The 23,856-nt window shown below is 33.7% G+C and overlaps 1 protein-coding gene across 8 annotated transcripts in view; it reads right to left on the bottom strand.

Moving 5' to 3' along the window:
* The window catches only part of SLC4A10 (solute carrier family 4 member 10), a 247,691-nt gene that overhangs the window by 98,248 nt on the left and 125,587 nt on the right, over window positions 1–23,856 (bottom strand). For all 8 annotated transcript variants that reach the window (XM_040971641.1, XM_040971645.1, XM_040971642.1 and 5 more), the window contains exons 4-5: window positions 12,620–12,758; window positions 1,487–1,647 (exon numbers count right to left, since the gene is read on the bottom strand). In XM_040971641.1, coding sequence (XP_040827575.1) covers window positions 1,487–1,647; window positions 12,620–12,758 — 300 coding nt within the window. The remainder of the gene's footprint in view (window positions 1–1,486; window positions 1,648–12,619; window positions 12,759–23,856) is intronic.

Raw genomic sequence — 23,856 nt, 5'->3', positions numbered from 1 at the left:
CAGATCGGAGATGTCTATCTGCTTGTCTTTCTCTTTCTCTGTGTATCTGTTTTTCCACCTCTCATAAGAAATACACATTTGGCCCTTGGAAAATATAACCACCTAAATATGGAAAAACAATGATAAATGGAAGGTGAAGAAAAGTTCCAAGTCTTTTTGGTATTCACTGTTATCACAGATTATCATGGAATAATACAACCAAATTTATGACTATGGTTTCCAAAAGAAATCTTTTGCTACATATGAATGTCATCCTTCATACATTGCTTTCTATTTATTTGCTTATAAAACAGAGGAAATAGCTTCCATCTTACATTATAAGTAATAACACATATAAAACATAATAATGGATATGAAAATACCTTGCAAATTTAGAAGTTGCAAAAATTTAAAACAATAATTTTCTATAGATTTACTATTGCGGAATAATTGTCACACAATGAAAATAAATCCAAGGAAAAAATAATGGCAGGCTGTAATATCGTAATGCTGTTTTTTTGGTTTTGTTTTTTATTTATTAATTACATTGCGTTATGTGACACAGTTTTATAGGCACTTCCTAAATACAACTGCTTTGCTATGTAGCCATAATAGAATGCCAATACAAGTTATGCATCCCAGGGACCAGGCATAGTATGACATTGTGTGTGTGTGACAGAGAGAGAGAGAGAGATCTGTTTGAAAATTCAAATATTGCCCAAATTTGAATTCATTGAAAATAAATGGTCACACTTTTCTTTTTTAAAAATATTTTTAAGATTTATTTTTATTGGGAGGTCAGATAGATATAGAGAGGAGGAGAGACAGAAAGAGGGGGAAGAAATTGCATTCATTCATTCATTCCCCAAGTAGCTGGAGCTGAGGCGAACTAACGTCAGGAGCCCGGAGCCTCTTTCAGGTCTCCTACATGAGTGCAGGGTCCCAACGCTTTGAGCCGTTCTGGAATGCTTTCCCAGGCCACAAGCAAGCAGCTGGATGGGAAGCAGGACCAGGATATGAACCAGTGCCCATAAGGGATCCTGGCGCATGCAAGGCAAGGGCTTTTTAGCCACTAGGCTACCATGCTAGGGCCCCATACTTTTCTTTCTGTGTCTATTATAAATCAACATTTTTCCTGTATTCTGAATTTTTTTCACTTTCTTATTTTCGTTTTTGAATATCAGAAAGCCATTCTCTAGCAAGTACAATTCTTTCCCTTCAATTTTCTATTGCTGACAGTTTAACTGTGTAGTTAAAAATAGATACTGAATGGCAGTCAAAATATCTCAGCTATATTCTTGAGTTGCCACTCACAAACAAGATTACATTTCTCTGAGATGTAATTCCTCTTACTTCAAATATAGATGTAGAAGAACATGAATTTTTAAGCCCCACACACTGATCATGTGAATTTCCTTTCCAAAGTTCACACATGCAGGGAATTACAAGAAAAATAAGATCAACTATGCTCACAGGAGTAAAATAGACTAAGAGGGACAAGATGTACCTGCAATTTCTTCTAAGGTGTTAGCATGCATGTCCAGCAACACAGTTCCATTCAAAACACAACTTCTCAATTCAAATAAGCTGTGCAATGAAAGAGTAGCCACATAAGGCTTGCTCCACCTTTCTCCTCCATCTTCCACATCTTCTTCAAACTTCAACCACCTATATAAATACATATTGTTATCAGCACATTGAATAGTATATTGTAGACAAATGAATCTTTCACCAGAAAGATATTCACATTGCTTCTTGATATTGTATAACCAGGTTTCACTTAGCTGAAGCTATGTTTATTTCATTTTAATTTCATTTACTGAGAATTCTTTCTGTAATACAAGGATTATTGACAACAAACATTCATTGTATTTTATTAGCCTGTCAGCTCTGAAGAAACATTTTAATAAAACTACTTAGCCATGGACACAGTGAAACTATTGAAGAATTAATAAAGATACATAGGGGGGGGGAGCGGGTTTTGGGGAGGGGAGGGGGGAATCCCAGTGCCTGTAAAACTGTGTCTCATGATGCAATGTAATAAAAAAAAAAAAGAATTAATAAAGATAGCATAGTTCTTTGTGAAAACATAATAGTAGATGAATGATAAAATGAAGTGTACTCCTTTTTTTTTTTTTTAGGACAAAGTCTTAAACCTAATGTGTTAGCCTCAGTAATTATCTCATTACATCCTCTCTTTGTCATTTTTTTTACCTACTTCTCCTCTCTAACAAACATTATAAAAATTATCTACGTATTACTGTTTTGTATGTTTCAATGGCCCAATTCTTAATAAACAATAAGTATGTGGTAGTAACTAGTTAGGGAATTCAGTGGACAAGCAAAATGTAATTAGTCAATAAGACAAATTAGAATAGTTAATGTGCAGCACAGCAAAGGAAAGCAAGAATTCTCCCTATAGATCTATCCCTACTGCTCTTGGAGGAAAAAGGTTATCAAGAAATGAAAAAGAATACCAGTAAGGAAGAATATCCATGCCTGTCAAAGTTTATGGAGAATATTTATGCCTATATAGAACATAATAAACACTCATTAAAACCCCAAATCATTGGTGGCATAACTTCAAGCATTGGCATCTCACAGAATATATCTTTTTTAAAAAAATTAAAGATTTGTATTAAATTGAAAGGCACAGTTACATAGAGAAGCAGAGACAGAGAAAGAAACATCTTCCATCTGCTGGTTCACTCTCTAAATGGTCTCAATGGTGGGAGCTAAACCAATACAAAGCCAAGAGCCAGGAGCTTCTGCCATATGGGTGCCAGGTCCCAAGGACTTAAGCCAGCCTCCACTGCTGTTCTGTTATGAGCAGGGAGCTGGATTGGAAGTGGAGCAGCAAGGATAAAAACTGACACTCATATGGGATGCTGGCACAACTGGCAGTGGTTTAGAAAACAATATCATGGTGCCAGCTCTGAGAATATTTCTATTTACACAGCTAGAGATATTTGGTACTGGTGATTCTTCAAATTTTGCAGTCCTTTGCAGAACTATATTATCTTTAAGCCACATTATTCTCATAAACACTATTCACGGGTTGTTTGTGGCTCTTGTCTACTCTGTAATGTGGAGAGTAGAATGCCATTATTTGGCTCCTTTTTGATCCAAATGACTGTGATTAATTCTGGGAGCAGAAATTATGCATATGTTGCTCCCAGGCTGGAATATTTAACTTCTAAGATGAGACCCTTTGGAATTCTCTTCTCTTGACATGGCTTCCAGCAACATTCAAAAGTAAGACTGCAAGGAGCAGACAAGTAGCTGATCTGTGGTGGATATGAATTAAGAAATAATCAAGAAAAAATACTGTGTAATTTTAAACAATTGAGGTTGTAGAAATTTCTGTAGCATAATTTGACCTATCCCTAACTGACACAGATCACCGTTTTTGCTATTTATATCAGCATAAAAACATAACTAAAATTACTGATAAGAGTGAATATGATTTCAGTCAATACAATAAAATACAATTTCCTATCAAATATTAAAGCAAGGCCTTATAATATTATGGTCACATTATGAATGGCAACTTCAAAAACAGTCAACCTTTTGGAAGACATTGTGGACTGGGGTAGTATCATAGACAAAAGTTTAGACCAGTCAAGCAGGAAAAGCAACAGACACTTTGTACGTAATTTACAAACTACCATGTGACCAAGCCGAGGCTTTGAACTTCTCTGGGCTATCATTTTCTCTTCCGTAAATTGATAGGACAAATTCAGTACATGAGATAATTTACCTAAGATCATTTAGCCAGTGACAAACTACAAGTTGTGTTTTAAAGTTCTTTTCCTCTAAAGTCTGTGTTTATTTCCAACACAATACAAGTATTTAGAGAAATTCAAGGTGGTTGTTTTCTGCTCAAAGATTTTATAATAATATGTATAGGAGAAACAATTGATATAAGTCTCAACTTTCTCAGGGACAAATATCAAGCTTCTCTCCCTCTCTTTTTTTATATTTTCTACATTTGTTTCCTTCAATGTTTACTGTATTGATATTTTGGATGTGAGTTAAAATCATGGAGCCTGAACTGGAACTTTCCACAAGTTGCATAATTAGTGGAAATGATCCAACTTTCATTAAATCTTCTATCATCTGACATACTGCTAATATATAATGTCATTTTCAGAAAAAAAAAAAGAACAAAAAAGTAGCAATTCAGGCAGTACTTTATGCTAATATTTTTTGACTGAAGATGATTAAATGTGTGCCATGTACATCATTTAATCAATTTTTAAGAACTCCAAGATGGGGTGTGTGGTTTTATGTACTTATATTGAAAGGCCATTAGAATCAAGATCAGAATTCTTCCACCAAAGGAAGCCTCTGGTGCTGCAGTTTATACTCTCAGACTTCACTGTTTCCACTGTCAGCTGCTAATCTCTTTTCATCATTACATTTCTGTCATCCTGACTTATCTAAATGGAGTCATACCATGTGCAATCCTTTGAAACTGATATTTTTCTCTCTAAGCAGTATGCCATTGAGAACCACACATGTTAAGGATATCAACACTTGCTTAGAAATATTCCATGGTGTGAGCAGATTATCAAAGTTGAATCATTCACTTTTTAGAGAAAATTCGAATTATTCTTAGCTTTTGTTATTCCAAATAAATATGCAGTGAACACTTACACAGAGGTATTTTGCAAGAATATATGTTTTCACCTCTTTGAGATAGTTGACCAAGAGTACAATGACAGGTCATATTGCAAATGTATGCTTTAGTTTTAGAAGAAACTGCCAAGCTTTTCCAAAATGGCTTTATCATTTTACATTCACACCATCAACCTAAAAGAGATCCAGTTTTTCTTTATCTTCTCCAGAAGTTATTATTATGACTTTTTTATTTTAGATATTCTATTATTAAATCAGTGATGTCTCTTAGTAGTGTTAATTTGCATTTCCCCTGTTATAAATGACATTGAAAATATTTTTATGTGGTTTTATTGTATGCATTTCCTTTTTGGTGAAATATCCATTTGTGTTTTTGTACCCATTTTTCTCACTGATTTATTTTCATATTATTGAACTCAAAAAGTTCTTTATATTCTACTTTTACTGAACATATAGCTTTCAAATACTTCCCTCTGATCTGTAATTTATCTTTTTATTCACACAACAAAAGTTCTCATTATGATGTTCAGTTTATGAATCTTTCTTTTTTATGGAGTATGCTTCTGTGTCATATTTAAAAAGTCATTACCCACTTATTAGTCCAAAAAGTTCTTATGTGTTTTCTTCTAAAAGTTTTATGACTTCACGTTTTACATTTAGGTTTATGATCTGTTTTGGAATTAGTTTTTCTATACAGCGAAAGGTTTTTAAAAAAGGGGACTTTTGGCTACAGATTTCTAATAGCATCAGCACTATCTGTTGAAAAGGTTATTTTTCCTCCATTTATCAGCTCTGTTTGTTGTCAAAACTTAGTTGTATTTGTGTTTATTTCTTGCTTCTCTATTCTGTTGCATGATCTGTGCATATCTGAACTGACTTTTGGAAAACAAACCCAAGAGGTCTGTTCTTTCCTATTCATAACTTATTTGAAACTGGGGGGATTGGTTGTGCTAGAAAAAGAATAGTTTCTAGGGGTTCCAAGACTTTGGTAGTTAAAATGACGACACGTAACTTATATGCATGGATGGACTGATGTATGCATAGGTTTTATGTGTATTATAGGAGGAGGCAGAAGGTACTTTCCATAAAAAGGAACTCACAAGTTACAAATATCAAGTTACTAAAGATACTAAACATTTCAAGACTTAGAACTTCATGCCAATTCCAGAATGATGCCAAAAACTTTAAGATATTTAAATGAATCTTTTATAGGAATCATAATTGAAAATAATATATATGTATAAATACATACATATATATTTCTTCATGCTTTAGAGAGAGATTAACACATCTGGGAACATATCAATTCTTGTTTCAAGATTTTTGGCTAATAAATATGCTATAATTTATAAAAATACCTAATTGTGATTAATGACCTTAAGTACTGCAATTTGCTTCATTTTTCGAGCAAACTCTGTTGACATTTGTTTGAATAACAAGCCAAAGCAAAAAGAAACATATGAATTATATGGAATGGAACAATGCAACATTAATTAATTAATTAATTAAAATTATAGACCAATTGTCTATTATCCATAGCCAAAGGCAGATTTGAAATCCTGGACAGATTATTTACATTTTCTCCGGTATTTCTGGCTCTGCTTTGATCCATAATTAACACATTGTAGTCTCTTTCTATTAAACAACATTAAATAGATGTTTTATGGATTCTTTGAAGATTACATTAATAATAATTGCCTCTAGAACACTCATATTAAAATACATACAAAATAAAGTTCTGTTAATTGAAAGTAGATGTTCTAGGCAGTTTAACTCCTTAGTTGCATTGTCGGCATGACCAACTCAGTTTAACTTTTCTAAGAATTTTATTCTGAATCTGCTTAGACGGAAATGAATTACTATATCAGCCATAATTGTAGTTTGGGAGAAATATTAGCTATCTCAGCAGAAAACACTCCCTTCTAGGAGACTTGGAGGACATGTCAGGAAGCTACGTGGTCAGGGAGACACAAGAAAGTAACAGACAAACAGAATACCTATAGTAATCTTAAGGGGAAATGAAGTGTACCAAAACCTAAAATTTATTTTTCATCCATGTTATATTCACATGCCACATTCCCCTGAAAAAAATCCAGACGATCTGAATCCTTAATAATTCTTAATATCTAAAGCTTTAGCAGCATCAATAAAATCCTTTCATGTAGTAATCCTTCTCCATACTACATGCATCGGAGGCCTAACTGCTACCCCCCACCTTGTGTCTCTAAGCTTCTTAGTGGAAGTATTTTTAAAGGGCCACACAGTGAGTCAACCATATTGTCTCCACAACTACACAGCTGTGGTAACTTTGCTCACACTCTATTAATAATGCTCTATGATTTTTATAAGCAGGCCATTATAATTATGCTGATTTCATTAGCCTATTCAGATGGCTTCTCAGGGTTTTAAAAAATGAACAGCTGCTTTTAGCAAACATTTATTAAATAATTATAATTCACAAAATTAACTTCAAAATCTAAAATTTCCCTTAAGTTTCATTTGGCAACAGAACTAGCATGAATTATTCAGGATGTGATATATGACAGGTGCAGCATGATAAAATATCCTTTTTGTTTCAGTTATTAGGATAGAAAATTATTATTCCCACCTGGAATACTAACAAGCTGTGGGAGAGGAAAAGAGAGAAATGCTTAGAATGATTATGCTAATAATTTAACAATTTAATTTTTGCACTTGAAAAGTTACGAGTCATGAATTAACTAAAATTAGCCCTTTTTTAAGATAAACTATGGCAACTAAAACAAAATCATATCTGCCACTTTAAAACCCACTACATTTCTAAGTCCTCAATAAATACATTATGTTCTGAAGTATTGTGTCTCAGCCAAAATTCATCTATGCTTCTCTTCTATGTCTGTTACTATTTTGGTTGCTCATCAGCTGCCTCCTGAACCTCAAACAGCTGTACCATGCATAAGGTGCCAGAAGTACGGATTCAGAAACAGGTTCTAGTATTATTAGAGAATGCAAATAATTAACCAAATCATCTTTTGTCTTTCATAAATACACTACAGCATTCACAACAGTAAACAGTGGTTCACAATAAACGTATTATTCAATTTAATCCATTATAATATAAAATTTCAATTGCTCAACTGTGGCAAGTGAAATAATTGCATTAAGAACAGGCATTTAGCCTACCACATATGTTATCACCCAGTGTCCCACATCAGATTACCTAAGTTTTAGTTAGAGTCTAGCTCCACCTCTTAACTTCAATTTCATGCTAATATAGAACTTGGAAGACGGATGAGATAGCCCAAGTAACTGGGTCTCTGCAATTCACATTGAAGCTCTAATTGGGTCTGGCTCAGCCCTGGCCTCAGTCCAGCCCTAATCCTTCCATGCAGAGATTGAGCCTGTGTATGAGTTTCTCTTACTGTCCTTCTCTCATTCTCTAATTTATAAATATTATCCTTTGAAAAACAGAACTAGATTCTAGTATCACTTCTGCTACTCCCCAGCCTCATGAGATTGGACAAGTTACAAGGCAGTAGTTACTTTTTGAAGGAATGGATCACTATTTGATAGAAAAGGTGGAAAATTACCAACTCTGAAGAATGAGAGAGTGGCTTGTGCTAAAACATATAGTCCAATGTTGCTTCTCAGTTTCACCAATAGGACAAGGACAAATAAGGAAATCTAATCAAAGTTCTTCCAGAAAGTACTTAGTAATAAAGTGACTCTAATCAGAGCTGTCTAGTGTTGATAATCACCAGAGCTCCCTTCTGCAAATCATCCAGAAACATCTGTTTGTTCTAACCAGTGCAAGATGTTTCTTGTTTAAACAGGGAGATATACATGTGATCAACAAATTTTTATCTTGAAACAATAAAAATGTCATAGCTTAATCCATGGAAAAATATATTACTTTTCTGTCACCACATGAAAAATACCAGCAAATATATTTAAAATCTCCAAACAGCTAAATTTTGATGCAGCTGAGAAACAAAAGTAGACAATTCTTAGTTTTAACATTTACCAGATCATGTCCATTTATGGATGAATGGATAAAAAACTTTGCCAAATAATCACAATAGAATATGATGCATCCACACATGCACAAAATGAAATTTTGACAGTTGTACCAACATAGATGGAATGGAAAGATAAATATTTCATTTTCTTTCTCTGATACATGGAAATCTTAAAAAGTAGATGTGAACTTACTTACTAAAAAGTAGTAGTGTTGACTAATGGAACCAGCACTATGGCTCAATGGCTAAATGCTCAACTCGCAAGCATTAGGATCCCACATAGGTGCCGGTTTGTGTCCTGGCTGCCCCAATTCCAATTCAGCTTCCTGCTTGTGTCCTAGAAAGGCATTGGAAGATGGCCCAAGTGCTGTGGACCCTGCATCCATGTGAGAGACCCAGAAAAACACATGACTGCTGGCTTCAGATCGGCTCATGTCTGGCCATTATGGCTATTTGGGGAGTGAACCAGGAGATGGAAGATCTTTCTTCCCGGTCTCTCCTCTCTGTAAATCTGATCTGTCCTTCCAATAAAAATAAATAAATTTTATATTAAAATATTGATTATTAGAGGCTAGGAAGGATGGGGGAAGGAGAGGAAGATGGAGCTTGATTAATAAGATATCAAAATACAGTCATATAGGAGGCTTGGCATTGTGGCACACCATGTTAAACCACTCATTGCACTGCCAGCATCCCATATCTAAGTGCCAGTTAATGTCCTGGATGCTCCATTTCTATTCCAGGACCCTGCTAATGTGCATGCAAAGGCAGTAGAAAATTGCGTAAGTGCTCTGATCCGTAATAGTCATGTTGTAAACCCAAACAGAGTTCCAAGCCTCTGATTTCAGTCTGGCCCAGAACTGACCAATGTGGCTCCCTGTGGAAATGAAAGATCTCTCTTTCTTTACACTCCCTCCATTTTCTTCCATGTGATTCTTTCGAATAAAATAAATATCTTTAAAATAAACACATAATAAGTTCTAGGGTCCCACAGGATAGTTGTATAAGTCAGGCAAGTATAGCTCAGTGTGTATGAAGAACCATAGAAGATTTGGTAGGCTACATAAAGGAAAAAATAAGGAAATAGAAACACTAATTGCCTGATTTAAGTTTACACTGTATGCAAAAAGCAAAACATTGCATTTTCTCCTATAAAATCTGCAATTTTATGTTAGCAAAAAAAAATCTCTAAGACAAAAATTTTTTAAGTAAAAAAGAATTACAAAGCTATATAAAAACTATTTTAAATTTAGTTAGGTACTTAAAATATTGTAATAAAAGGTATTGTAGGGAAAATCAGTTAATTCACATAAATTTTTCATTAAAAAGTATGATTCACACAAAAAATATATCATCCACAAAATCAAATTCAAGTCAGCCATGAAAAATATTGTCTGCATTACTTATATGGAACATGTCCTCAATATATCACTAAATGAAACAATACATTGAACTGATGTGTATCTTACAATCCCTATAGCATAAATTTTTTAAAAGGCAATACATCCATATAGATCTATGTACATACGGATCTAGGTATTCATGAATATACAGAGAGGTCTAGCAACTACATACAGATATCAAAATTCTTAAGAAAAGACATTCAAGGAACTGTCAAGGGTAGAGGAACATTTTTGGTTTCCTATTAATCAGTAAGTTTTGAATTTTAAATGTTGGTAGTATTGTTTACTTTTATTGTTTAAAATGCTACAGGGTTGAATAATTGGTGCTAAAATGTAGTCAAATGGAAGTAAAAGAGCTTTGGTGTTCTACAGCACAATGTGGTGGACTGTAGTTCATAATAATGTAGTATATTCTGTATAAAAATGAAAGAAAAGGTGGTAGGTTCCAAATAGAAAGATAAGAAAATAGAAAAGTTAATTTCCTGATTTTATTGGCTTATATATGTAAATGTTAAAATGTTGCACTGTGTTCTGTAAAAAGTATTATACTAAGCAAAATTTGAAATAATCAAAAATGAATTTAGAGATCATTATTGGAGATAAATGTGGTGATAATCATCTTAATTTTCTATTTACTTTTACTATTTTTAAAAACAAAGGAGAGCTATATAATCAAGATACATCAAGCAAGAATTAGTCGGACCAGTGTTGTCAAAGTATTTATGTGTGTGATTGAACATATAATGCAGTACTTAATTTGTATAGATAGAATTTAGGTAATGAATAAATACAGGCATAAATTTAACAGGGTCCATTGCAGTATGTGACTTTCAGAAAGCTGTTCCAATCTGAAGACCACTGACAAATACGTTCAACATAAAAAATTCTATCAAATGGAGTTGACCATAGAAGGGATAACCTAGAAAAACAGTAAAATATATCGCAGTGATATGTTCCAGCACATCTTGCTCCCTCTTCCTAGTACCTCCTCTGCTTTTCTGCCTAGAGAACAAAGCCAACCTTCAGAGATCAGCTCAGTCATCATCTTTCAGTGGAAACTATGCACAACCCATCCCTTACCCCTGTGGTTCTCAAACCAGAAATTTGACACCAATGGAAGTTTTATTGCAAATGCAGGATCTGAAACTCTATGCGCAAGTCCTAGTGAACCAATGTTTTTTAAAAGCTGTATTAATGTATTTGAAAGGGGGAGAGAGGTAGAAAACAGACTCCCAGAGAAAGATCTTCATTTGATGTGAATCTGTATTTTTTAGCAAGACTCCAGGTGATTCATATTCATTTTAAAATTTAAGAAGCATATCCAAGGTATTCCTACACTTTCACAGCATTCATTATGCAATATGTACAATGTGGTTATCTAAATTAGACTGTGAAATTCTTTAAAGCAAAATCTAAGCTTTCTGTTCTTTTATAAGCATCACACATAACATAAATGTTAAAGAAATAATCAAATGAGCCATAATGAAGGAAAAGTATACAATCTGGTTAAGAAATGGACAGTGGGCCTAAAGTAGATATTTCTTACAGGAAAATATCAATAATCACCAGGGAAATGGAAATCAAAACTACAATGAGATAACACCACACTCCAGTCAGAATTGCTATTGTTACAAAGACAAAAGGTAACAGTTATTGGCATAGATGTGGAGAAAGGGAAATCCTTGCAAATTCCTGTCCAACAATTATGGAAAAGGGCATAAAGGTCCTCAAAATTAAAAACAGAAGTAAAAGTTATTCATAAATCCCACTGCTGGGTGTGTAAATAGAAGGAACAGGAAATCATTCTCTTAAAAGAACACCTGCACTCCACATTCATTGCATCATTATTCATGATAGCAAGATATGACAACACCCTATATGTCTATCTGCATAGGGATGTGGATGGAAATGTAACATGTATCAAACACCACCTGCGTACCCCATAAATACGTACAATTTTACCTATCAGTTAAAATATTAACAATATTCTTGAATAAGAAGTAACTAAAAATGTATGCATGACTTTTTAGTAGCAATTCATCATTAATATGGCACTACAGAAATATACTTACAAATAATACAAAAAGTAACATTTTTTTAAAAGTTCAGGAAAAGCTATTATGCTTAAATTTATGCTACCCTAGAAACACATTACAAAATGCCTTTATTCCTACCAAACAGAGCATGAGGCCCAGAAAGAACCTACAGCCTCTTTTCATGAACTAAGCCCTTCTCAAAAAAACAAAAACAAAACTAAACAAGATGCCCTACATACACATTATTATATGAGATCACTAACTTGGATGAAAGCCAGCACATAAAATAGTAGAATAATTTACTTTCAGATTTCTTTTGTTTTTCTGATGACACACAAATTACACCACTGTCTGTTTTCAAGACTGCAGCTGCTGCTGGCTGTGTGTTGCTGTTTACTATAATTATTGCTTTCAGATTCCCCTGACCCATATCCACGACCAGATGAGCAACTTCAGAAGTCAGCAACAATTGTGGATGTTTGAAAAACCATTGCCACTGGGGATCTCCTTCCTTCAAAATATGAACGTTAGTAATGCCTTCATCTGTCTACAAAAGCCTCACCTGGCTGTTTCTCGCCATTCAGCATCCTCACCTTCACGCCAGCAAATTTCATCCAGTTCCGTGAAAAGGTCATGAGGGATGTGCTCTTCGTCATCGTCCTCAGTTCCAAGAATAAACTGTACTCGCTGTGATGGGGTGTCTAGGAAAAATCAGAGACATTAACATGACTCTGAGCTTAAAAGGCTCAAGTCAATGCATTCAGGATCACTGAGATTCACACCTCTTGTGCCCACCCCATGCAACACTCAGCAGTGCGGAAACACCAGGGAAAGATACATTTAATGTAACACTATGACTAGCTTACTCAAGGACATGAATATTTAAAATGTAAATATATTATCAAAAAATAAAATATGAGCATTTTGAATTTTTTTATAACATTTATCATGGCAACTAATTCTATTTCCTACACACATAATACATTTTCTCACATCATATGATACATTTTATGGGTAATATTCAGAATTGTAGATTATGGACAAAATGTACTTATTCTAAACCTATGCTGAAATAATTCACCACAAAACTTTCTTTTGTAATTTTCCTTTGTGGACCTATTCATATCCTTTCTCTAATCCCTGTTTACCACTGATTTGTCCTATGTTGCCATAGTTTTTTCTTTTCTAAAATATCATGTAAGTGAAATTGTGTATGTAACTTTTTGAGACTGGCTTGATTCACATAGTCTAATGTCTTTGAGTTCTTAATGTTTTATCTGCCTCATTTCCAGTATTGATAGTTCATTCCTCTGGTCCTGAATAAGCTAGTCCACTACATGAATGCACCACTGTTTGCTCATGCATCACCTGCTGAAGGACATTTGAGTTGTTTCCAGTGTTTTATAATTATGACTAGAACTACTGCAAATAGTTACGTACAGGTTTTTACAAGAACTGCTTTCCAGAATGGCTATACCATATTGCATTCCTGAAGGCAATGTATAAAATTTGCACTTTCCATTTGGTTTGTGCCATTAGTTCAAGTAAAGTAGGATGTATGAGCAGTTACATAGTCTCTCACTTGGACCACAAAGAAACAAATGGGTGCAATGCTATTATCCATAAATTCTAACCAGTGATCTGAGGCTGAGGATAGTGATTGGTATCAGCTACAATCAATAACAAATTTTAGCAAAACTTTTTCTAATTTGATGGTTCTCATTGAAGGGATGACTTTCTGAAACATATAAACAATAAGATAATTATCCGTCTGGAAAGTTCAAGTTCACAGCCTAGTGCAGTCTCATTTTGCAGAGATCTCCAAAATTATTGGAGTAGTATATAATCTATTTAGGGCTGCTTGCTGAAACAGTCAAAGTTCTCTTGATCATCCATATAGGGCAAGTCACTGAGTTCTTGTTAAGGAGGTGCCAAGACAAGCAGTCAGGTGCATTCACACAATCCTGGAAATCACAGCAATATACAATGCCTGGAAGCCTGCTAGACTGTCAAGAAAGTTCCACGGTCCAGAGAGAAGTTACCCCAGACAGTCAAGCAGTTTGTATTTAAACCTACTTCCTGGTTGTCAGGATGGCTACTCACCAATTCCTCATCATCAATATTCAATAAGGTAAGTGGATGTTTATTGATTTACGGCTTACACAATCTGTTCAACAAGTTTACTATCAATAAACTTCTTTCAGCTCCCATTTAATCAATTTGGGATTCTCATTTTCCTTTCTCCATAAAGTTATGCCTATTTTCATCCCTTCTTGATGGTCAAAAATGTTCAAAATTGTAAAGGGTGTCAGCGTTTAATTTGCCAGCTTTATGAATACCAAAAAAATACCTGAAACTCCTGGGTCAGACATAAAAGATTGTGTATTAGTCACAGAAAGAGACATACCTGGAGAATAACCAAGCTTCAACACCCAGAGAAAGATATGTACAAGGCCAAGAATTGCTGTAAATGCAGTGGGATGTGCTTACAAGAAAGGAATAGTGTTAGGAAGTATAAATCCTTTTTTTTTCAGTTATTTATTTTCATCAGGAAGACATATTTACAGAGAGAAGGAGAGACAGAGAGAAAGATCTTTCATCCACTGGTTCACGCCCCAAGTGACTACAATAGCTGGAGCTGGGCTGATCTGAACCCAGGAGTTTCTTTCGGATCTGCAATGCAGATGCAATGTCTTATAGGCCTTAGGCCATGCTGTACTACCTTCCCAGGCCACAAGCAGGGAGCTGGAAAGGAAGTGGAACAGCCAGGAGAAGAATTAGCACCCATATAGGATCCAAGTGCTTGCAAAGATAGCATTAGCCAATTGAGCTATCATGCCAGGCCCAAATATCTAATTCTTTTGTATTGGAGAGTAAACTTCGTGATATTTGCCCTATGGGAGAAACATAACCTATACTGTGCAGTAAGCAAATCATTTTGCTCCAGAGAGAGATACTATATTTTACATAATCTGTTCACTACACAAACAGCTACATAAACATCCTTGAAAAAAAAATCAAACAAAAAGACAGTCAGTGACTCTGTTCACAAGATACAAATGAACATAAGAGATCTATGGAGAATTATCTCCTAACAACTTCAGTCTGATTTCTATCAAGTAAAATGTGTGTAAAAGCTTTTCATTGACACTAAAACTTCTTTATACACTTCCCCACTATCTTTCTACCTCTAAATATTCCTCCCAATTTTATCTACTGATTTGTCAATTTACTTTATAAGGATAAAAATGTATTGGAGACTTTGTTTTCATAATTTGTATTTCTTTTATATATTTATAAGATTATTTGACTGTCTACCCACAAATCTTAACTCAGTTGATGTGTGTAAAATGAAAATACAAAATTCATACATGTTACCTAAACTCATTATACTCTATTGTTCACTTTGTCACAATTATGTTGTTAGTAACTGAATAATTTATTGCGCAATAATTGACTTCATCATTCTCTTCTCTGCTAGAATGTATGAACTATAAACACAAGGACCATGTTAGCTTTGTTCTCTACTATTTCCTCAGTCTATATTAAGAGCTTTGTAAGCATTTACTTTTTTAACAAGGATGAAAGCAATATACACGTTAATTCATGTATGAACAAGATAAATTTTGTGCACTAAGGATTTATTGTATCACATGGACATTATACAGTACTTTCTGAATAAAAAAAGGATACCCAAATGTATCTGATCCACATATTAGTTTGTTTACTGGTATTTTTAATTATTTTAAAAGAAAATAAAAGTTCACTGTTTTCAAGTCTTATTCTATAACATTTTATTTTAGTGTTGTAACAAGGCAGATTAAAGGAATACATAATAGCAGATAATGTGCAATAATAATCAAACACTATTTTTTCTGGTATATAGTATTAGAAGAGCATAGAAGAACAAAAATAAACGAAAGCCTCATGGTTCATGGTGGGTTTCACCACAGGTGTAGGGATTAAGTTAAGCTACAACAGCCTTGGGTAAATAAAATTTTGGGGCACTAAAATACAGAAAATTCTCCAGGAAAACAAACAAAACCAATGGTTTTGTGAAGATAGTAGGGTAATGCAAAAATAAATCTGAGAAACTGAAGTTCAAATTAAAATTTCAGTTCTGGAATCAGCTGTATGCTACAGAGAGGCATCTTAAGTAGCTAGATCAGAAACAGAAGCAAGGACAAGGCAAGAGTTTTGCTAAGCCTGAGGCATAAGTCAGGGTCAGCATTAAATTAACAGCCAGGTCATCTGACTCAAATAAGAAACAATTTTAAACGTCAAAGAGAAGAAAAAGCAAAACTTTCTATGCTGAACAACTAGAAAAAGTCCTTTACTAAACACTTACATATATGATACAGGATACAAAACTCTATATGTATTCATAAGATACTTCAAAAAGTTCATGGAAATGAATAGTATGAGAAAACTACACAAGAATTTTAAAAGGTTTGTATCTAACTCTCTTTTATCTTTTAAGTTGATTTTCTAACAACTTTTAAAGTATCCTAATACACATAAATAAATATAAAATATCAATATATATAAAATATATAAATTAGAGATCAAATTATAATACAAGGATTATATCTTTCTTAATTAACAATTCATTGTATTTGGACAGACCAAACTTGAACTGTTGTTACTGGCAGTTCATGAATTTAAGAAAAAAAATCAATAATATAATTACATCAACAAATCTTGAGGTCATTTGCAAGGATGAAATAAAAAAAAATAGATCTGTAAATAAGATAAATTCATAGAAAGGATGGTAGAGATGATTCTTGTACAATGTTTCTAGAACTAAATAGAATTCAATAACTGGGTTATCAGACCATATTCCATCAAGTAACCAGCAGAAACCCAAATAAGCAGATTTTCTCAAAAAATGTTATTCGATCATTGGAAAGTTGGAGTGCAACGGAATATCTCACTAAAGACAAACATGGTTGTAAAGCGGGAACACAGTTACCATAAAAAGACAAAGAAATAGTATCACTAGAGAGCTCTACAGTTAGAGCAAAGTCCGGCGTAAGGCTTACCATAGTGAGTAGAACTACCGCTGTTGAGTTTTTTTCTTTCCCCTGCAAACAGTAGCCTCCTGCAAGCTCCAAGGAAAGAAATTATGGCTACAAAAATACCTTTCAAACTACAAAGTGTTTTATAAAAGAGAATGATTAATTCTGATGGTTATGAATACCTACACTTAACTATCAGAAATATTTCTTTGGAATTTGAAAGAGGAAGAATGGAAAATGTGCAGAACTATCAAGCTAAAAGGGAATTGTTGGACCAAAGAGCCAATTTTCTAAGATGAGTAATAAAAAGGCAACTTTTATGTGTGCTGAGTTTGAGATGATTCCTGAGTAAAAATATAAAGAAGATCATAAAATAAATGGAGATTTGAAACTGGATTCTGGGAAAAATAAAAGACTGAGTTGGAGACACAGGTGGCATTTAACTAAAGATGTCATAAGGTTACAATGGATGATTACTCAAAGCTTGAATAATAGAGAAGATTCAACATTGGGGCAATAATTAGGTTTAGGATTTGAAAGAGGAATAGACAAATATGAAAATGGTCTGAAATGTTAAATAAATGCTAACAAGTATCCTCATTTTGTCATCAAAGTTCATAGCACTGAATAAGACAGACAGCATAAAGTAACATCAAAGAAGGGAAAATTCTGGTTTTCCTGATTAGAACAATGTATATTATATACACACTGAAACAGCACACTGTAGTCCATATATATGTACAATTAATGTTAATAACAATTACAAACTTTAAATATATTTACAATTTAAAAGAAAAATCTTTCTAACTTCACAAAATTTGCATCTGGAAGAGTTAGTGTAACAGGAACTAAACAAAATTTTCAAAAGAGATGAAAAACCAGTAACTTCAAATGCTTTGGAGTGATCAATGATAAGCATTGAAAACTGCAAAAGGATTTTGCTGGCCTATGTTAAATTACACTGGAAGTCTGAAGAGCATGCATTACCTTTATGGTCAGAGAAAAACAACTTCCATTTGAAATATAAAATGTATTTTCAACAAAAGTTTAATTAAAACATCCAAATTTAATAATCACACGATTTGGTGAAGTTTACTAGTAAATTCATAATATGTAACAAAGATATGTTTTAGCAAATTGCCATCTTTGTGTTAGCAGTTATTATACACATATCATGCTTATTATTCAGTTATTATACACATATCATGCTTATTATTATCATGCTAATTAGCCAGTTTTTATAATGACTGTTACTAATAACTAGTGAAATAATCTGCTTTTTAAAGCCTTGTCCAAAAGTTCTTTATTTTATAGGCCCTACTGGACAACACTTAACAAATATATTGAGAAATATATTTTTCATGCCAGCAAAATGACAGCAGTGAGCTGGAAAATTTCCATTTTAATATGTGACCTTGCCATCATGAAATGCACAAGCTTTAATGCATTGTAACAATTAGGTTATGAAAAAAATTCATAAAATGTTTACCATTATGCATTTCTGGATTGTAGTCACTTTTCTTTCTCTTTGTATTTATTATACTTTAAAAAAAGCTGTACCCAGATCATCTATTTTCTGAAATCATGACATAATGACAAGTTGGATGGCTCTGTTTCAAATTCATGTCTTCGGTCTCCTTGAAGCTTAAGAATATTTTCCATTTTTAGTTGATCTTTAAAATTTGCTTATTCTGTTTGAATGTCATATACAATCTTTTCATTTGAATTTCTATGTTTAATTCATTTATATAATGCAAATAACAGACTTATTATTTCAACTAATAATGCAATAGTTAAAAATAAATAGTTAAAAATGCTTCAGTTGAAGCATCCAGAATCAATAGACATTTCTCTCCAAAGGGAATATAAGAGTATATGCAAAGTCTACAGCTTGGGTTCTCAAAAGCTTAGTAAGGTGACAAACTCTTCATTCATTAAAAGGCAATGAGTTAGTAACATCAGAAACATGTTGGGGAAGATTTCTTCAGGAGTTATAGTATAAGTCCTATATGTCTTATTCCCATAAGTGGGAGAGCAGCTGGAGTATCTGCCATTCCCTTGGCATGAAAAAGATGGATGTGGTCCCACCATGAAGGTGAAATACAGTGTTTGCCTGAGAAACAAAGTTAGCCTGGCTGCTGCTAATGGCTGACTGCTGTATTAAATACCACACTCTCTCAAAGTTTATCAGAGCAATGTACTTGAGTGCGTGTGTTTCTGTGGATCACGTATGGGTCACATAATCGAAGAGAAGGAGGGAGAATATGAATGAATGTGCATTGTAGAGTCATCTTAGGTTCTGCCTGAAAGACTGCCCTGGAGCAACAAAATCTTTCATTCTAAATCAAAGCCTAAGAAACAAAGAGAAATAAGTGGTAAATGTGAAAGAGAGCACAGGTGACAGACTTCAAGGAAGAGAATCACTAAATTCTTTTTTTTTGTTTTTTTAGATTTTATTTTTTTATTATTTTTTATTGGAAAGGCAGAAATACAGAGAGGAGAGACAGAGAGGAAGATCTTCGGTCCGATGATTCACTCCCCAAGTGAGCGCAACGGGCCGATACTATGCCGATCCGAAGCCAGGAGCCTCTTCCGGGTCTCCCACGCGGGTGCAGGGTCCCAAAGCTTTGGGCCGTCCTTGACTGCTTTCCCAGGCCACAGGCAGGGAGCTGGAAGGGAAGAGGGGCTGCCGGGATTAGAACCGGCGCCCATATGGGATCCCGGGCGTGCAAGGCGAGGACTTAACCACTTGCGCCACTGCGCCGGGCCCAGAATCACTAAATTCTAATTCTATGGAATTCTAGAAGCTAACATCAGTTTGTAATAGTAGCAATGAAGGAAAAGCTTCCTGACTTCATTCCCTTCAGTTCTTCTCATTCTCTGTGATTCAAATTTGGAGGGATTAAAAACTAGATTTGGAAATATTAGGGAGTATTTAGAACAAGGAAAGGAAATTCAGGATGAGGAGGAAGACACTAGATTTCTTTCCTTGACAATTAGCCACCCCCAAGACAGGTCTGAGCAAGAGAGCAGGTACAAAAAGTCTTACAATCATCTAAAGTTCAAAGTTTCTACTATTGCATGAGACTAGAAGTTTTAACTATTTATCAAAAGACTTGAATTATATTAGAGTGACTAGAAAAGTTGTGAACTAAATGAATTTTTATTTCAAAACAGAAAAGCAATTACCCAATAAAATGTAAACTGAAGGTCCAAGGCAAAAATAAATTTATAACAATAATACCACAAATAGTTCTCATTCAACCTAATAGTTACAATAGACTTACAAATGATCATAGATATTTTACATCATAAATGAGTTAGTAACCTTTAAATTCTATACTTTATTGAGATAGTAGTTTATTATAAGAGATTATAAAAAAGACAGATTTTTAAAAATCATAAGATATCTTCTGGTCAGGTGTGTTCACACAAAACTTTTTCATGTGTCCTAACACCCTGGTCAAAAGTCACTTTTTTATTAGCCTTAAAAACAATGCAAATGAAGAAGACTACAAAATTTGAACACTTGTTTCTAAGTGTAATAATTGCTTCAATCAATTTGAAAAGCAATAATTTATATATGAATGTATGCATATACTCATGGTATCACAAGAGAGGAATCATTCATAAAGAATATTTGTATTTGTATTTGCTTCAGGCATTAGCTAGGAAATTTTTCATTTCAACTGTTAATAATGCAAGATTTAGTGTCATTAGTAAATATTTTAAGCAATTTTCAAGCTAAATTTTCTAGCTAAACAAATGAGAATTGAGTTGAAAAACCAAGTTTCATCATGTATTGCCTCTTCAAAGAAGGATGCTAATTTATTAATGGAACCTAAATGTTTTCTTCAATAAGACTGATTAATTGCCATAAACATCAACTGTACTTAAGAAAATAAATAGTGAATCATACACATTTATGATACAGTTTATCTGAAATACAAACATGTCATTTTCTTAAAAGTACTACTACTGTTCAACCTGAGCCAATCAGAATCAAATGAAACACATCTAATCAACCTGTGACTAGATGTTCTAGGGAAAAAAATCAGCATTATTGTTATAAAATAGCAGCATAAACTGTGCCTTTAGATTTACACTAAAAATCTTCTAAATCTTTCCAATATACTTAAGACAGGCACACTTAAAAATTTTATGCTGGAGGACAATGTGTTCTGGCTACCAATTCACGTGTAAAGAGGTCACATCTCAAGAAACCAAGCCTCAATATTAGTATTGTTCCTGTGTCTCTCAAACATTCTATCTCATTCCTGTTTCCAATGACTTATTCACCTTTATTTTCACCAATATCTTATCATCTATAGTATTACACATCTAGTGCTTCAAAGTTAAATTGCATTAAATAAGCTTTTAAGAAGTCTGAGTATTTTCCTTTACATGCCAAAAGCATTATTCACTACCTTGTATCCTGCAGTATAACAAGTAACAAAATAAAAGAACACAAATTGAAGCACTAGTAATACACAAATAATCCCATGGCTGAGAAAAAAAAAATTGTAAATACAGTCCCTTTTAAAATAGTGGAGAGGAATTTTAAATATCTAGGAATTAGACCTCTGTGATGAAAACTATGAAACATTTTTTAAAGAAATAGAAAGAAGACATTGAAAAATGGAGAAACTTACCATGTTCCTGGATTGGCAGGATCAACATCATCAAAATGTACATATTACCAAAACTAATATACAGATTCAACGCAATCCCATTCAAAATCCCAACAACATTCTTCTCAAAAAATAGAAAAGAAGATACAAAAATTCATCTGGAAACACAAGAGACCACAAATAGCCAAAACTATCCTGGGAATAAAAATCAAGCTGGAGAAATCACAATTCCAAACTTCAAGACATACTTTGATGAATAGCAGTCATTAAAGAGTCTGGTACTGGTACAGAAACAGAGAAGATCAATACAAAATAGAACCACCAGAAGGGAGTCCACACATGTATAGCCAACTAATCTTCAATAAGAAAACTGAAAACAATCCAGGGGAAAAGCCTGGTCTCTTCAACAAATGTTGTTGGGACAACTGGATAGCAGCTTGCAGAATTAAGAAACATGACCTGCACCTGTCACGTTATACAAAAATCAGCTCTAAATGGATCAAGTACCTAAATCTACACCCAGAATCCATCAAACTATTAGAGGAGAACATAGAAAGCACTCTCCAAGATATAGGAATGGGGAAAGACTTTTTAGAAAAGATGTCAAAAGCACAGGCAGTCAAAGACAAAATAAACAAATGGGACTACATCAAACTAAAAAGCTTCCATACAGCAAAGGAAACAATAAAGTGAAGATGCAACCAATGGAATGGGAGAAATTCTTTCACACTACACAACTAATAGGGGACTATTATCCAGGATTTATAGAGTTTCAGAAACCCAGGGAAAATGAAAAAAAAAAACTGTGAAAAAAATGAGTGAAGGAAATGAACATTTTTCAAAAGGAGAGATTCAAATGCCTGACAGACATAGGAAAAGATGCCATCAGGGAGATACAAATGAAAACCACATTGAGGTTCCACCTAACTCCAATGAGGTGACTTACATCCAGAACTCTACCAACAACACCTACTCGAGTGGATGTGGGGAGAAAGGTACCCTTCTTCACTGTTGGTGGGTGTGTAGGCTAGTATAACCACTATGAAAATCAGTATGGAGAGGGCTTAGAGAATTGCAAATAAACCTGCCATATGACCCAGCTATCCTGCTCTTGGAAATATACCCACAGGAAATGAAAACTGCATATGAGAAGGGGAACTGTAATTTTATATTTACAACAGCACCATCTTCAACATCAAAGACATGGAAACAATCCAGATGTCTGTCTAAAAAGAAGTAGTTAAAAAACTGTGAAAAAAAAAAAAAAGAAAGAAACTGTGGTACATCTACTCCATGGAGTATTACTTAGCCATTAGAAATAATGAAATTATACCATGTGCAACTAGATGATCCCAGCCAGAGACCATTACACTCAGTGAAATAAGTCAGTCCCAAAAGGACAAATACCATCTGTTCTCAAGAGGCTTTTGTGTTTTCTTCATCATGCATTGGTTATTCGGTGGTGCATTTTTTTCGACTCCATGGTACTGTAATTTTTGTTGTTATTGTTTTAACTTCATACCTGTTGTTGACTTTGTTTCATGGCTTCTCATTTAAGGAAATGGGTAGTGATCACAGACCCTTTGGAATTATACCATAAAAATGCAAAATAAAAAAGATTATTCACTACACACCTTTAAATGCTAGTCAGAAAATGGTCATGAGGAAATAGCACCCTCACAGTTATGAAAAAAGAGAATTTGAAAGTGTGAGGTAGTGTATCTGTTATTCAAAAGAAAGTGATAACAGCAGTGATGTAATAAATGGTAATTTATTAAAGAAGAATAATCTATTTCACGACAAAAGGTATGTTATTTGAACTCAAAATAACACATATTTCTCTATTTCTATCTTTTTGGCCTCAAAACAAAAGTGATTTCATAACTATTCATTTTTTAAATAATAGGCTGTAATAATGAAAGTCATTTAATAATTACCATTTGAATATCTTAAAGAGGAATTCAACTTCTATATCAAATCAATAAAGGTTCAAGATGTATTTTTATGCAGTACTATCAAACCAAAAAGAATCTTCTTAGTACAAATGTTGCTCCCATATTGATAGTTGTTTTTTTTACCATAGTCACTGAAATCATATTATAACAATTGGCTGTAATACAAACTATAACCAAGACTATAATAGATCAAGA

The sequence above is a fragment of the Ochotona curzoniae genome, unplaced genomic scaffold (assembly GCF_017591425.1).
Source record: "Ochotona curzoniae isolate NIBS_2020 unplaced genomic scaffold, NIBS_Ocur_1.0 contig_2210, whole genome shotgun sequence".
Lineage (NCBI taxonomy): Eukaryota > Metazoa > Chordata > Mammalia > Lagomorpha > Ochotonidae > Ochotona > Ochotona curzoniae.
Note: the sequence above shows the minus strand (reverse complement) of the source record. Positions and strands in the feature narration are given on the sequence as shown.